We start from the raw sequence: 13,393 nt of genomic DNA on the forward strand, positions 1-13,393 counted from the left end.
CTATTCCCCCTCTCCTGCACTTGGGTTACTGTCTTTGAGTGTGTCTTTCTAGAACAAATATATCACAAACAATGATATCCTCTCTTTCTCTCTGGAAGACTATATGCTCCAAAACCACATGCTTATAATGTTTTCTCCAATTGCTCAGAAAAATAGGATATTAATCTCAAAAAAGATCTATTACTTAGTCTTGCCAGCAATACAAAGTATTGACTAAGTACTAAAGTATTGATAAGGATCTTGTTTTATTCCTGATGTTTCCTACCAGGTTTAGTTTCATGCCTTCTGTCTCAAACAAGAGCCAAAACGACTGTTCCTGTTTTCCGTAATGGGCACTTCACTCTCATCGCATTAGACTTACTTTCAGAATTTTGAATAGAATATCTTCAAGCTGTCAGTTACCATCGTGTAAATAGAGGTTGCCTAGGAAGGTACAGTAGCTGCTTCTTTAAGCAACAGTAGCAAAAGAGGATGAAACAGCAGACTAATAGCAACAGCTCTCATCTAGCGCAGTAATTTGAGAGTGCAGAAATGCCATCTACTACAATGCTGGTATTTTAAGATAGAAAACTCAGCAAATCTACTTGAAATTAACACATATGTTACTGAATATAGCAGGCATTTTCCCTGTCTCTGAAATTCACACTCCTTTCTCATTTTGTAATGATTTTATAGCTCCTCTGTTTTTCTTTTACAATTACAGGAATCTTTACTCTGTTTTTTAAGAGTATTTCTCTACCTCAGAGCCATCCTAGGAATCCTCTACCCAAGATCCTTACATTTAGAACCACATTAAAAATTGTAAGCAATGCCACAAATTCTCTGTGGTTGGAAGGAGTATGTATTTAGGTACAACATTGTTATTTAGGGAGAGATTTGTCAGAAGAACAGTTTGGGTTTTTATTTTTATTTTTTTTTTTTAAGGTCTGAATGTTGTCAGATGAGAACATTGCTGTACATAATTTGGTTTTGGGACTAAAAGTCCTTACTGGGCTCTCTCCTGGAGCCTCTAACTCAGAGGATTAAGGAATCTCACAGTTGGAGTTTGCCATCATGCCTACTCTTATTTGCTTTCAGAACACAAGAACAGTTCTCTTGAATCCAGCCCACTCATGAAACCATTAGCATCTGTATAACTCAGGTATGATTATTCTGTTGATGTGATCACTAGAGGAGACTGGCTACAGCACACTGCTCTGGCTGTTCTCACTAGGGGAGGATAATAGTACAGCTCTTCTGGGAAAAAAGGGTTTAAGGCTTGTCCACATAGGGAACAATTCAGGACAGTTTGTGTGAATTAACTGGAGATTTTTTGTGGATTACTTAGAATCTCATAAAACCTCAGACTGTATACTTTTACTCAGAATTACATTGTCCTAGTTGAATTAAAGTAGTTTACTTCCAAATGTAAAAGTTTTATACAGCTCACAATAACAGACCAAGAGCAGAAGACATGGAAGGATATCTAAAATGGCCTGGCTATGAACACAGCCACTCTCCCCATATGCATCATGAATTTCATACTTCACAGTAAAATGTAGTATGAATAGCTGAAAACTGGAATAGAAGAAACTCAGTTCAAGACTACGATAAGCAAAGGACTGGATGCCACTGTCCTCTTCAAAAAAAAAAAAAAAAAAAAGAAAAGAAAAGAAAAAAATAGTTGGAGCCTAGGCACTAGCCAATTGTATCATTTACAGCCAGAGTGATCCTCACACCTGCTGAGATCATGATACCCTTTCAGGCAACTGGGAGCAAATCACCTTTGAAGCCAGCCTTAACAACTAGCTGTCTTATCGCTGAGTTGTCTGGGACAGTGTTCCTCAAGCACTGGTGACAGGTTTCATAAATGACACATTGGACTTACTAGAATTCTTTAAGGACTTTCCTTCAGATGCCCAGAGCAAGCTGCAGTATTGAGCAGGGACCTAAGTACAAAATCTCTGTGCTGGCAGTGGACTCAAGCTTCAAGATGAGGTAAATATATGGAGTTGAGTGTCAAAAACAAACCTGTTGCAGTTATATGTTGCCATGGCAAGTCTGAGACTCAGAGTGCTGAGCAACAATGAGGCTTAAGGCACAAGTCACGTTATGGCTGCCACCTTCCCTCACACCAGTTTCTGCCCTGACAGGGCCATATATATTTCCAAGGTGCTCACAGTTCCCTCTCCCAGACCATCAGATCAAGGCTGGAAATCCTACAGAGTTTTCCCAGCCATCCTCACAACGGCGTAGAATGACAAAGAGGCAAGGAACAGTGCATTTTAGTAGTTCCACTGGAAAATTCCTGGTGGCCGATAACAAGAGTAGATCCCATCACAACCCAAGGCATGCACTGGAGATCACAGAGTAGGCAGAGAGCTGTAAAGTTTTCCTTTGTGAAAGTCTCTGAAAGCCATGATTGAAGTCATGATAGATCCCCCTTCATTCGACTTTCCACTTGTCTAACAGAGGACCAGGCAGACTCTGGCTCCAACTGCAGACATGTTCATAATGCACCTCAGGGTGAGGGGGTGGTATCTTGCGTAATCTGCCCAGTGTCTGAAAGGCAGCTGGAGGGTGATGAAAGATGCTGGGGTACAGCAGAAAAGTCAGGTGCATTAGCCTCAAGTCCGCTGTCAGAGGCACACCTGCCGAAAATACTCCTGCTTGTGGTTCATCCAGGCTGCCTGAAGGAAGGTACTGCAGGGCACTGAAGGGGCTCAGCGGGCTGAAGCTCTGTTCCCCTCCCCTCAATCCTTTGCCCTTCTGCCTGCAAGATGCTCCTGAGCATCCCCAAGGCCCAGGTAATGCGGAGGATCACGGATAGATTTTGTCAAGTCAAAGCAGACTCAGCTTCTCTGTTCTTAAAATGTAATACACTCTGCCTTCTGCATGGTAAGGCTCAAAAATACCAAAATTAGACTTGGGAAAAGTATAAAAAGCTCTCTGCTAACATAATGTGCAAATGGACTGTCACACTCACTGTGATCTTGGACAGCAACAAGACTAGAAGGCAACAGCAAATAGCAAAGAAAATTGCGGCTGAAAAACAGCAGCATTATTCTCTTTTAATACATACTGTTAAAATGAAAATTTTTAAAAGCTGAAGAGATGTGAGCCCAGATGCTATCGCCGTATGTCTTATGCAGTTCATGATTATGAACAGCAGAATACATATAAGTAAATCTAAAATGGTAAGGATATGAGCCCAGCTGGTGTCCCCATATGCCTTATGAATTCCACTTTTAGGAACACAGCAGCATATAGCATTAGTGATGCTTCTTAAGCATCTCATTTATATAGAGTGGAGTTGTTTCACTGAAGTACATACAGAAAAGATCCATGAGTAGATCATAAGAACAGCTGCATTCAAAACCACTACCTTCAACTACTGTGATTCTACTGGGAAGCACTCTGAGCCAGAATATTTTCCAGATGAGTGATGATGCTTGGCTTGTCAGAGAACCCTCTTTGGGTTTTTTTTCTGAACAGCAACCACCAAAGCCATTTTAGTGAGAAAATGCCAACTTATTTTTGTTTTGGCAAATTTTTCCTACTGAAAGCTTTTTCAGGTTCAGAATGGAACTGCGAATGCCCACACTCCAGGGCAGCGAGAGTTGATTTCTAGCCTCTTCTCCAAATCAAGTAATGCACAATCTGGGGCACAACTGGCCCACATCCTGGCAGGGAGTCAATCACCAACAAACCGTGGATTCTTCTGCAATACAGCTCTTCCTCTCTTCCTTTTCAGTTGCACCAGAATCACCTCTAGGGGAAAGTGGTTAACTGTGGGGATTCCTGACTGTGAAAAGTCATCATCAAATGCAATTGAATTCTAAAATCATCATTTCACTATATGTAGACTATCAACCAATATGCAACTAGAGCAGATATCTAAAAAAGTACAGTACATATGAATGAAAAATTATTTTATTTAAAAATACATTATACAGCAGAGTATATCTCTTTTTGTTTTCTCACTGCTGGTTCACAGAGATAACATGATAAATTTAACCCAAATATTTGACTGGGAAAGATCCTGAGAGAGAAAGAGACCAGTTACAAGCTGATTATATACAGTACACTGAAAAAGAGTAATCTCTTTTAACATAAAAGAATCTGTTGGTAATCTTATAAATCAGATATAAAAAACGCAGGTTTGCTACCATGCAAAAATGAGTGAAGATTTCATTTAAATCTGCACACAGAGGAATCATTAGTATCTTGGACACTAAAGAACTAGACTAAAGGAAGAGTAAGTGTGCCTAACACAATGAAACAAATTTTAGGCCTACTACAATTTTGTAAACACAGCTGATAGTCTAATAAAGGTGGATTTTCAATCATCTAAGTAACCTTCTTTTAGCTAAGGGCTCTATTCTAAGACTTTCTTCCAAACTGATGTATTTCTTTATTCTCTAATTCTCAGCTTAGTACAATGCATTTGTAAGATATGCTCTACTGCACTCAAAGAAGACTTGGCCTCACTTTTTGCTTCCCAGGCAGTAGTTAGGTAGTGGTAAGCAAGAATTTTAGTGAAAGCAGAGATTAAAACAAAAAGTATATATTCCCTGGATGACTATGTGGGAATGCATTAAAATTCAACATATAAAATATATACCTGATTCTACAGTCATGTGTTTCAAACAACTTCTACCAATGATTAATGCAAAGGGAATACAGTATATTAGGAAAAACTTAAGGCCTAAAATATTATGGATGTTTCAACATATCACTGAACATTACTACTTCTGATGTGTTTATAGTGGTAGTGTTGCACCCACTGCTGCCAAAGGAAAACTTTCTGGCAGATGCTACAAGTATCTTCAGTATCTACAATATTCAAATCCATTTGGCTCTCAATTTTTATAGGACAACTTCGCTATGAATAGACAGCAAGGCTGTCTTTGGAAGGGGAGACTCGATTTGATTATTCACAGTGATAAATGAGACATGATACCAATGCCTCATGCTGAAAAAAATCAATTCCTGTCAACACTGCACAGACTGACAGAGAATATTCTTTCTGCAAGAATATGGCCCTGAAATACAGAGATAGAAAGCTTCCTAGAGATTAATTCCACCTCTTTTGGTTGCTTTATGCAGACATTTTGTTTTTTGCATGAGTGCTCCGAGGTGAAAATGAAGAGTGGAAACACATATGTACTCTTCTCACTGAGCCAGTGAGAAATAACTCGTATATTCTCAGATCTTAGCACCCATTCTCCCAGCATCTTATTGGGCTGTACAATAAACATGTGAGAAGATGATGCGGGCTTCCTCGAATGATTTAGATGTTTTATGATTAGCACTACTTCCCGTCAGATATGCTGGGTTGAGAATGGAGCCCTTAACCTACCATGGGATATCATCAGTAATAAAGAATATCAATGATCAAAATTTCTATATTATTTTCATCTCTTTTAACCTAGATACATATATATCATCAAAGACATTCAAGAACTACCAAACAACAATTCAACTACAATTATGTCAGGAAAATATTCAAATAAATAAACCTTTAATTATGATACAATACTTATTACAGTAAAAATTGGCATTTTTCCTCTTCAAAAGCAGAAGCACCAGTCTTACATATAACATACAGTTTGAATGATATCTTACATGGAATACAGTGTAATACAATGTGCAAACAGCATTTTCATACAGAACATAAATCTTTTTCTAGTTTTTATACACTGAAACTGCCTCAAATGGAAACATGTTCATGCTGAATTAAAAATGTAGATTTTAAAAATCAAATTCAAATCAAAGTATGAAGTACTGCTGGAATAGGTACATGAACCATTAAAACCAATGAGAAGCCAAAATAAAGGGTATTTTAGGATAAATGTAATTAGTGCTCAGTTCATCCCATTCCTCCAAAACGTAAACAGTTTAATATTTTTGTCGGAAAGCAAAGTGCCATTTTAATATTTAAGAATTCTTAAAAATGTTGGTATCATTTTAACCATGTAAAAATCAAGTCAGAAATAGGACTTTTAAAAATTTCTTATTTTTGATAAACTGCAATTATCATGAGTGGGCTGTGAAAAGAGATGAAGTCCAATGGAGTGAATAAACATCAGCATCAACATCATGTGACTTCTGCAAAGGCCGTGATGTGGTTCTACAAGTTAAAGGAAAAATAAACAAATAAAACCCCAGAAACCAGTTAGATATCAATCGCCATTGTGAAAACTGTTGCATCTTCTGCTTTAGGAACAGCTTTTCACCTGGAGAGTTTTGCATTAAATAAAATTGTTCTTCATTGCAGTGCTCTCCACTCACTCCCACAGCAAATCTTTGATAAATGCTGAAAGACTATATATGTAAATACACTGAACAAAGCAATTAGGTAGATGGTTCTACAATATTTTAACTTTGTTATTTAATAAAAATACATTTAAGGGGAATAATCAAATTAGTTGCATCTTATTTATAATTTAATGCAAAACTCTTAAAAATGAAAAATACAGTTTCTGACAGATTCTACTATGCTATTTCAGTGTTAATACAATTTTGATGCTGCATTTTTTAAAGATTAATTGTTCCCCATGTGCTAGATGCATAGAATCAAGAAGTGAAATGCTACAACAAAATGGCATTCACAGTTGAGAAGAAGCCATATTCAAAACTTCTTCCTCAGAAGCATTGCAATGTCCTCTTTATGTCCAGTGTTATTTTCCCAGTTCCTTCAACATGAGGATTCTAACAAATGTGAAGATGTGTCTCAGGGTATGACTAATTCTACTTGTGCCTCTATACAGTAGAAGTGCAATATGTCAAAGTCTTCCTACTTTTCCATGCTCTAGCCTAAGCAACTGCCTCTGCAAACATTATGCCAGAGGAAACTTAGTTGTACAGATATCTGCAGAATCCAGCGGACTGGATTCTGCAAGCAACTGTATGTCTCCTTTATGTGCACAGTATCCTTTACTGCTATCATTTTTTTAAAAACATACAATTCGTAAAATGAATAAAAGGAGTCGTGATGTAAAGCCACATGTTTCTCCCTCAGCACAAAAATGTATAGAGAGAAATAGTATCATATAAAGCACTTCGTATTTCTCATCACTTCACTTTCTCTCTGGAAGCAGATCAAAGTCATGAGAAGAGAGCAAGCAGGTATAAGTTGAAGAGGAGGAGAGAATTTAGGCAACTCATGGCAAGTAGGACAGATTCCAACTTTTTGCTTCAAGGAAGGTTGTTCTCAGTCTTCAAAATTCCCTTATGCTCCGCAGAAAGAGCTGGCCTGACTTCTACTGCTGCTTAGAGCAGTGTTCACCAGGCATTTTTCAATGCTCTCCCTCCGCTGTTGACCCTGCTCCTAGCAGCCTTCAGGGTGGAGGACTGCTTTATGATTCAAATTCTGGAAATTAAAACTTCACAGAGGGGCAGGCAATTTTTACTACATTCTGCTTAGTTTTCTTTTGCTTTTTTCTTTTTTTTTTTTTTTAACTCTATGTAGGAAAACAATGAAAACTACTGCACAACTTTAGCTTTCTTAGTTCTTAAACTGTTTGGACACTTGTGCATCAGTCTGCAGGGAAAGGAGGAGAAGGCAGACTAGAATCTTTGATTTCTACATTATAGGAAGGGATTAGGGCACCCTGAATCGGTGCAAGCGAGAACCACCTCTTATTCCCCCTCTCCAAACAATGCTGGTAGCCTTGCTCCTTTTCTCACTGTGTCATATCTCTACTGTGCCCAGGAGGAAAAGTTTTTTCTTTTTTTTCTTTTCTTTTTTTTCCACCAAAGTATGCATTTTAGGTCTAGCAATGTTCCTGCTGTATCTTCTGACAGTTTTGAAAACCTGAAATTTCCATAAGCATGTACGAATATTTTTCTCCAAAACAGAATTAACATATTTTAAATAAATGACAGTGATTAAACCATAGCAAATAACTATTCAAAAGGATAAAAAAAAGTGTGCAAGTTTCTGCAAAAAAGTTTACAGTTTAAAAACATTAGCAAATGTCGGTGATTCTAAGTTTTGATTCCACAGAAGAAAAGTAAAATTCAATTTTCTAATTAGAAAACAAAACATAAACATTTCAAGACACTTTAATTGGTTGGTCATCTACCTTCAGTAGGGGATAGAGGATACACTGAATTATCTCACTGAATCTGGAGCTGCTATTGTGAAATTTTCCCCACAGTACTTCTTTATAATCATTTGCTATTTATATATGTTATATATTTATATTTAGTATTTACAACTACTTGCTAATGGTAAGAACTACTAATATCGATTCATGCAGGGTTTTTTCATAGGTCATCTTCTAAGGCAAAATTACCAATAAGCCTTGTTGAGACTCCTTTTACAGAAAAAAAAGCATCCTTCTGGTATAACTGCATTTCAAACTCCTTTAATATGCTCTTTTACTTCTGCTTAGATTTACTGTGACAAATTTCAGTGTGAAATATTAACCACAAACAGCAAAGATTCACGCAGACGTAGGAGACAAGCAAAAAACATGCACAAGACCCCCAGCTCCTAAAACTTTGCGGAAAATGATTTCACCTACAGCAGTCAGAAGAATTAGAATATGCTGAGGATCTGCTCAGCTTTATCAGTTTTACAGATACGGACCTCAGGTTCTGTATTATTCATTCCAAACTAACAGTATGAAGTTGGTGTCAGCACAATGTAAACAAAGCATGCTTCATAACCATGCTCTCACACCACTAACAGAAAGCAAATGGCTAACGGCTAAGCCTTGAGTGCAGGTTTCTGGGGCAAAATTATCCATATCTTTATATCTCAATTTAAGATTGTAACTAATTCATGTTTATAAGCTGTTACATAATGTGAAAGCATTGAAGAAGTCCATGTCAGCTTTTTGTGGTTTGTAGTTTTCATTATACAAATTTAATAGTTTAAACCAGAAATTTTTTGTTCTACTCTCATTAATAAAGCTACAAATACTCAGAAATAATCATAAACCTATAAAGTTTTTTCCATTCTTGAGAACACAAATCTTACAATTGTCTGTACTCCTTCAGACAGCGGAGTTTGTTAAAAGAAAAGGAAAAATATCACTACAGCAAGCGAGAAAAAAAAATAACTATGTTTTAGTTACCATAACATCTTTCTGGCCAACAAGTAAGTATATTTTATGATTTTCTGGATGAATCACATTTTTAGAGAAAAGATTAAGTTCAGGTGAAATTCACCCATTTTAAAAATTTGCAGACCTGCACAGAACGCTGCTAGCACACTACATCTGCCTTTGCTTTAACTCTATACACAAACACATAAGTGCGCTGTTGCGCAGATACGTTTATTGCCTTATGTGAGGATGTTCAAAATGGTTCATTCCTGTTATCCAGGAGAAGAACCCAATGATGCGTGCTTTGAAGGAGTTTCGTTGTAAAGGTTTGTCTTGATTATTACTAGTACCTTGATCCTGTGACACCTATAGCATGTATATTTGGGGAGGTCACACTGAATTTATTGTTCCATTTCCACTTTACATATCATTTTATTTGAAAATTAGATGTGATCACAGCTGGCATTCAAATAAAAATACTTCCTGAACCATCCCCTTGAAGCAGATTTAAGCAGAAGAGCAGGACACAAGCGCAAATTCAAATGCTTGACTTTGGAACAAGACTGCTTATGGTCTTTCATGAGCTGCCTCACCTGGGTATGCGTTTCTGTGTGTGAAAGAGTGCTGTATTATAGGCCTTGTAACATGCTATGTTATCAAGAGAACACCACTATGACAACAGGAATCTGAAAAACGGATCATAAGCTAATGTGAGTACATGCAATCTAGTCAAGCCCTCACGGAGATACGTATTCATGTACTAAAACATTGCCTATGAGGTTATCCAAGTACTCTTCCGGACTTCAAACACAACAGTTATTTGCACTTCTCTCAGTTAAAATAGTTCTAAGCAACAGAAATAAAGACACAGCCCCACTCATCCATTTGCACATAGCATGATGAGCTAAAACATTTTTGCCTTTAGCCTGCAAGCTCAGTGACAAGTGATCACTCTCACCAGAGAGGTCAAGGGACCAAACAGGACTCCCTATGCTGCTGTATGTGTACACAAGAGCACACACCAATGAAAGATTCCCCAATACTAAAAAGCTCAAATCAAGGAAAAAGCAGTAACTCCAAGAATTGAAAATAAAAATACTCTTTTCGACACTTTCAAGAAGCTATCCTATGTGTCTTGTGAATAACCAAGACGGAGTAGCACACTTGAACAACAGAAGAGGAAAAGCTTCTCCATTCTTAAAATCCTATCAGAAATATAAGAGGGATCTATGCTATTACATATACTGAGCATTATCAGAATATCACAGTTCTTTCTAAGGTTTTGTCTCCACTATCACCTTTGGCATATATGCATTAGGACAGGAACTATCGTCAAACTTGACAAGATTTCTGAGGCAGGGACAATTAACCCTGGTACTAACCAGTAATCGGTATGCTAGGAAACAAGAATGTCATATACTCTGAGAAGAATGCCAAATCCTTATTACCATTAACACTTAGGAATGACTGTTTCAAAAGAAAACATGGCTGGGCAATCTATGAAGGCAAAGACCCTAAACTATCTGTTTCTAGCTCAGTCATGCTGGAGAGTCAGGTAGAGTATAAGAAGGCTCAATGAAACAGAGGACAGTGACTGTGTTTGGGTACACGGGCATTGTCGACAGAAGTAACGCCATGAAGGGTTTCCAAGCAGAGATTATGGGGACAGATTCAACTCAGCGGTCAGAGTACTTCAGAGAAATCACTGTGCAAATAAATAATATTGAGGAGATGCAGAAGGCACTGACGATCAGCGATAGTGCAGTAATCATCTCATCCCCTAGGAGACAAATCACAGTGCCTATCTTAACCCAACATTTCTTACCTCAGCATTTTATCTACCACCTGAATTAGCTTTATGTTATTTTTCCTAAAATGTTCCATATTTCCTTTGCATTCCATTTTTCAAAGCTAGAATACCGATAAGAAAAGGCTAATAGAATCAATAGCTACTATAAGACTTTTACTAGCCCTCTGTAAGCCCTGCCTGATTTCAGGTGACTTTGTGATGAAATAAATGGCCAGTCTCTCCCAAAACAGCAAACAGGAAGAATGGTTTGTGACTGCAATGGATGAAGCTGAACTTTAAATTCTATTCCAAGGGCCAACTGTAACATTCGTATTTTTCAAGAACTCTTGCAAGAGAAGAACAAAAGTCTTTAGTCTCAACGGTAGTGGGAAAAAGGCACTCCACTCCTCTGTAGGAGAGGGTCACCCAACTGAAACAGGAATTGTCTTGTAAGAGATGAAGAAGGTCAGACAAAGGAGAAAGAAAGAAGTAGGTGGGTGAGTGATGAGTTTTTTTGGCTTTCATTCTTTTCATTAATTCTGAGGATAAATGCAGTTAAGCTGAAAGCAGTAAGTCTGCATTGCTGAGCCAGCTCTGGCAAGGATTCTTCAAGGAGACACTCTGCAACTATAGCTTATTGAAGTGTACAAAAACTGGGTACCTGTGCAGAACAGCTTCATTATCTGCATGCATCACAATTAATTAAACAGAAGTGACCTGCCCTTGTCATTAACCAGCAGAGGCTCAGTTCAGAATATTCCAAGTACGTATATTCCTCTTTAAGTGCACTTCATATGTAGCAGCACAGAGAGCATGCCAAGCATGGCAAAAGCATTATTCTTCCAGCAGGCAAAAGCACTGGTATCAGAGGTATCAGAGCCGGAAAAAGAAGAATGAGGTGTTCCCAGGTCTGTGTGATGCATCACATGCTTGTTTATATATGGATGAAGTTTATAATAAAACTGTGATGCAAAATGAGTGAGCTCCTACCTGATGGGATTTTCTAATGAAATCATTCCTTATGACAGCATCTTTGAATTGCTTGCTCTGAGATATCCATGTGATTATTATTTTTAAATATAAATAATGGAGTTGTATTGTTTCATCCTAGTGCTGCCTTAGCCCATGATAACTTCAGTCAGTCAGGATCTGTGTTACTCTTAGTGACTAATTTCTGTCAGTAAATAGTCTTTAATTGCACAGGAGCTTGCAGCTTGAGAATAAAGCAAAACAGATTTGAAATAAGCCAAATATGAATATATGAGAATTCAGAATGCAAAACTAGCAAAGCCCTATCTGGAATACAGTGAAAAGTAATTTGCACATAGCTAAAGTAGGCAAAAGGCAAGCTGCACACCAATTACCTAGCATGTCTCCTTTTCCAGAGAAGAACAGAGGATGTAAAGTAAGAAGAGAGTTAAGAAGCAAATCATTCTTGTGGTGTTAGTAAACTCAGACATATTTAAACCCTACTTCTGCATAAGTATTATTCCTAGTGCCCTTTATTTAGAAGAATCTGCCTCCTATACAAAAGCATTAGACTAAACATTTAAAAATTACAAAAGCTCACCATCTAAAGCACTCAGAAAAAATTAATTATTTGCTAATCCAAATTCAAATTTTCTAGGAGATGGAAATGGAAGAAAGTGTTCCCCAAAATAACTAATTCTCTCCATAGTCATCCTCCCATTTCATCCTCTCTGTTTGGAAAGAAGAAAGGCTTTGCAACAGAGAGAAAGAAGGATCCATAAGCTGAGATCATATCAAGTGTAACACCTTGCTGGTAGTTCTCTACTTAACTGGGAGATGTCTCATAACAGCAAAGAGCTACTCTCCATTGCAGTGTGAATGTGAGTTCAGAAGGAAAGGTCTTTCATATAGGAGTTCTGGGTAATTCACAAATGGTAGAGGACATCTCAGTCTTGCCTAGATCAAATCTCAGAAAGATAGTATCATTCCTCATGAACAATAGGGGCTCAAATTGGATAGATCCACCAAGATAAGATGAAGTCTTTATTCTCTGAAGAAATGAAAAATTTCAGCAGCCAAACTGCAATTCGGGCAAGCAGAATTTGCAGAAAATCTACATTTATGACCTATGATGACGGCACAAATGCCTTTTATCCTAGGACAGCCTACCACATAAATAAGAGGTGTTCTTAATAACATGGCATGTTCTAGGCCAACCAATATCTTGCTTTGTTTTGAGGTTTCACAGAGCTTACTGAATGGGTTGTTTTAAAGATGCAAATTTATCATCTAACTGCCTGTTCAAGCAATTGAGATTGTGACCTCCTCAATACAAAATATCAGAAGTAACTTAGACACATTTGGTTCAAAAAGGCTTGTTAGATCATTTTGAAAATAATTCTCCTTTCCCTTCCAAAGAAATGAATAGCAAATCTAGTACTAGTAGCAATTCTTAATAAAGGACAACTTCTATCAATTTTGAGTGACGAACATACACTGGGAAGTGGCTAAAAACATTTCTTCTTACATTTAATACAAAAATGAAGTAGTAGCAGTAATTTGGATTAAAAAGGATGCTGTAAAACATCATTTTGGT

The 13,393-nt window shown here is 37.5% G+C and overlaps 1 protein-coding gene across 2 annotated transcripts in view; it reads right to left on the reverse strand.

Moving 5' to 3' along the window:
- Positions 1 to 3,894: 3,894 nt before the first annotated feature.
- The window catches only part of PLPPR5 (phospholipid phosphatase related 5), a 65,917-nt gene continuing 56,418 nt past the window's right edge, over positions 3,895 to 13,393 (reverse strand). For both annotated transcript variants that reach the window (XM_062581247.1, XM_062581248.1), the window contains one exon: positions 3,895 to 6,112. In XM_062581247.1, coding sequence (XP_062437231.1) covers positions 6,080 to 6,112 — 33 coding nt within the window. In that variant the 3' untranslated portion in view covers positions 3,895 to 6,079. The remainder of the gene's footprint in view (positions 6,113 to 13,393) is intronic.

This window comes from Rhea pennata, chromosome 8, assembly GCF_028389875.1.
Source record: "Rhea pennata isolate bPtePen1 chromosome 8, bPtePen1.pri, whole genome shotgun sequence".
In the NCBI taxonomy this organism is placed as follows: domain Eukaryota; kingdom Metazoa; phylum Chordata; class Aves; order Rheiformes; family Rheidae; genus Rhea; species Rhea pennata.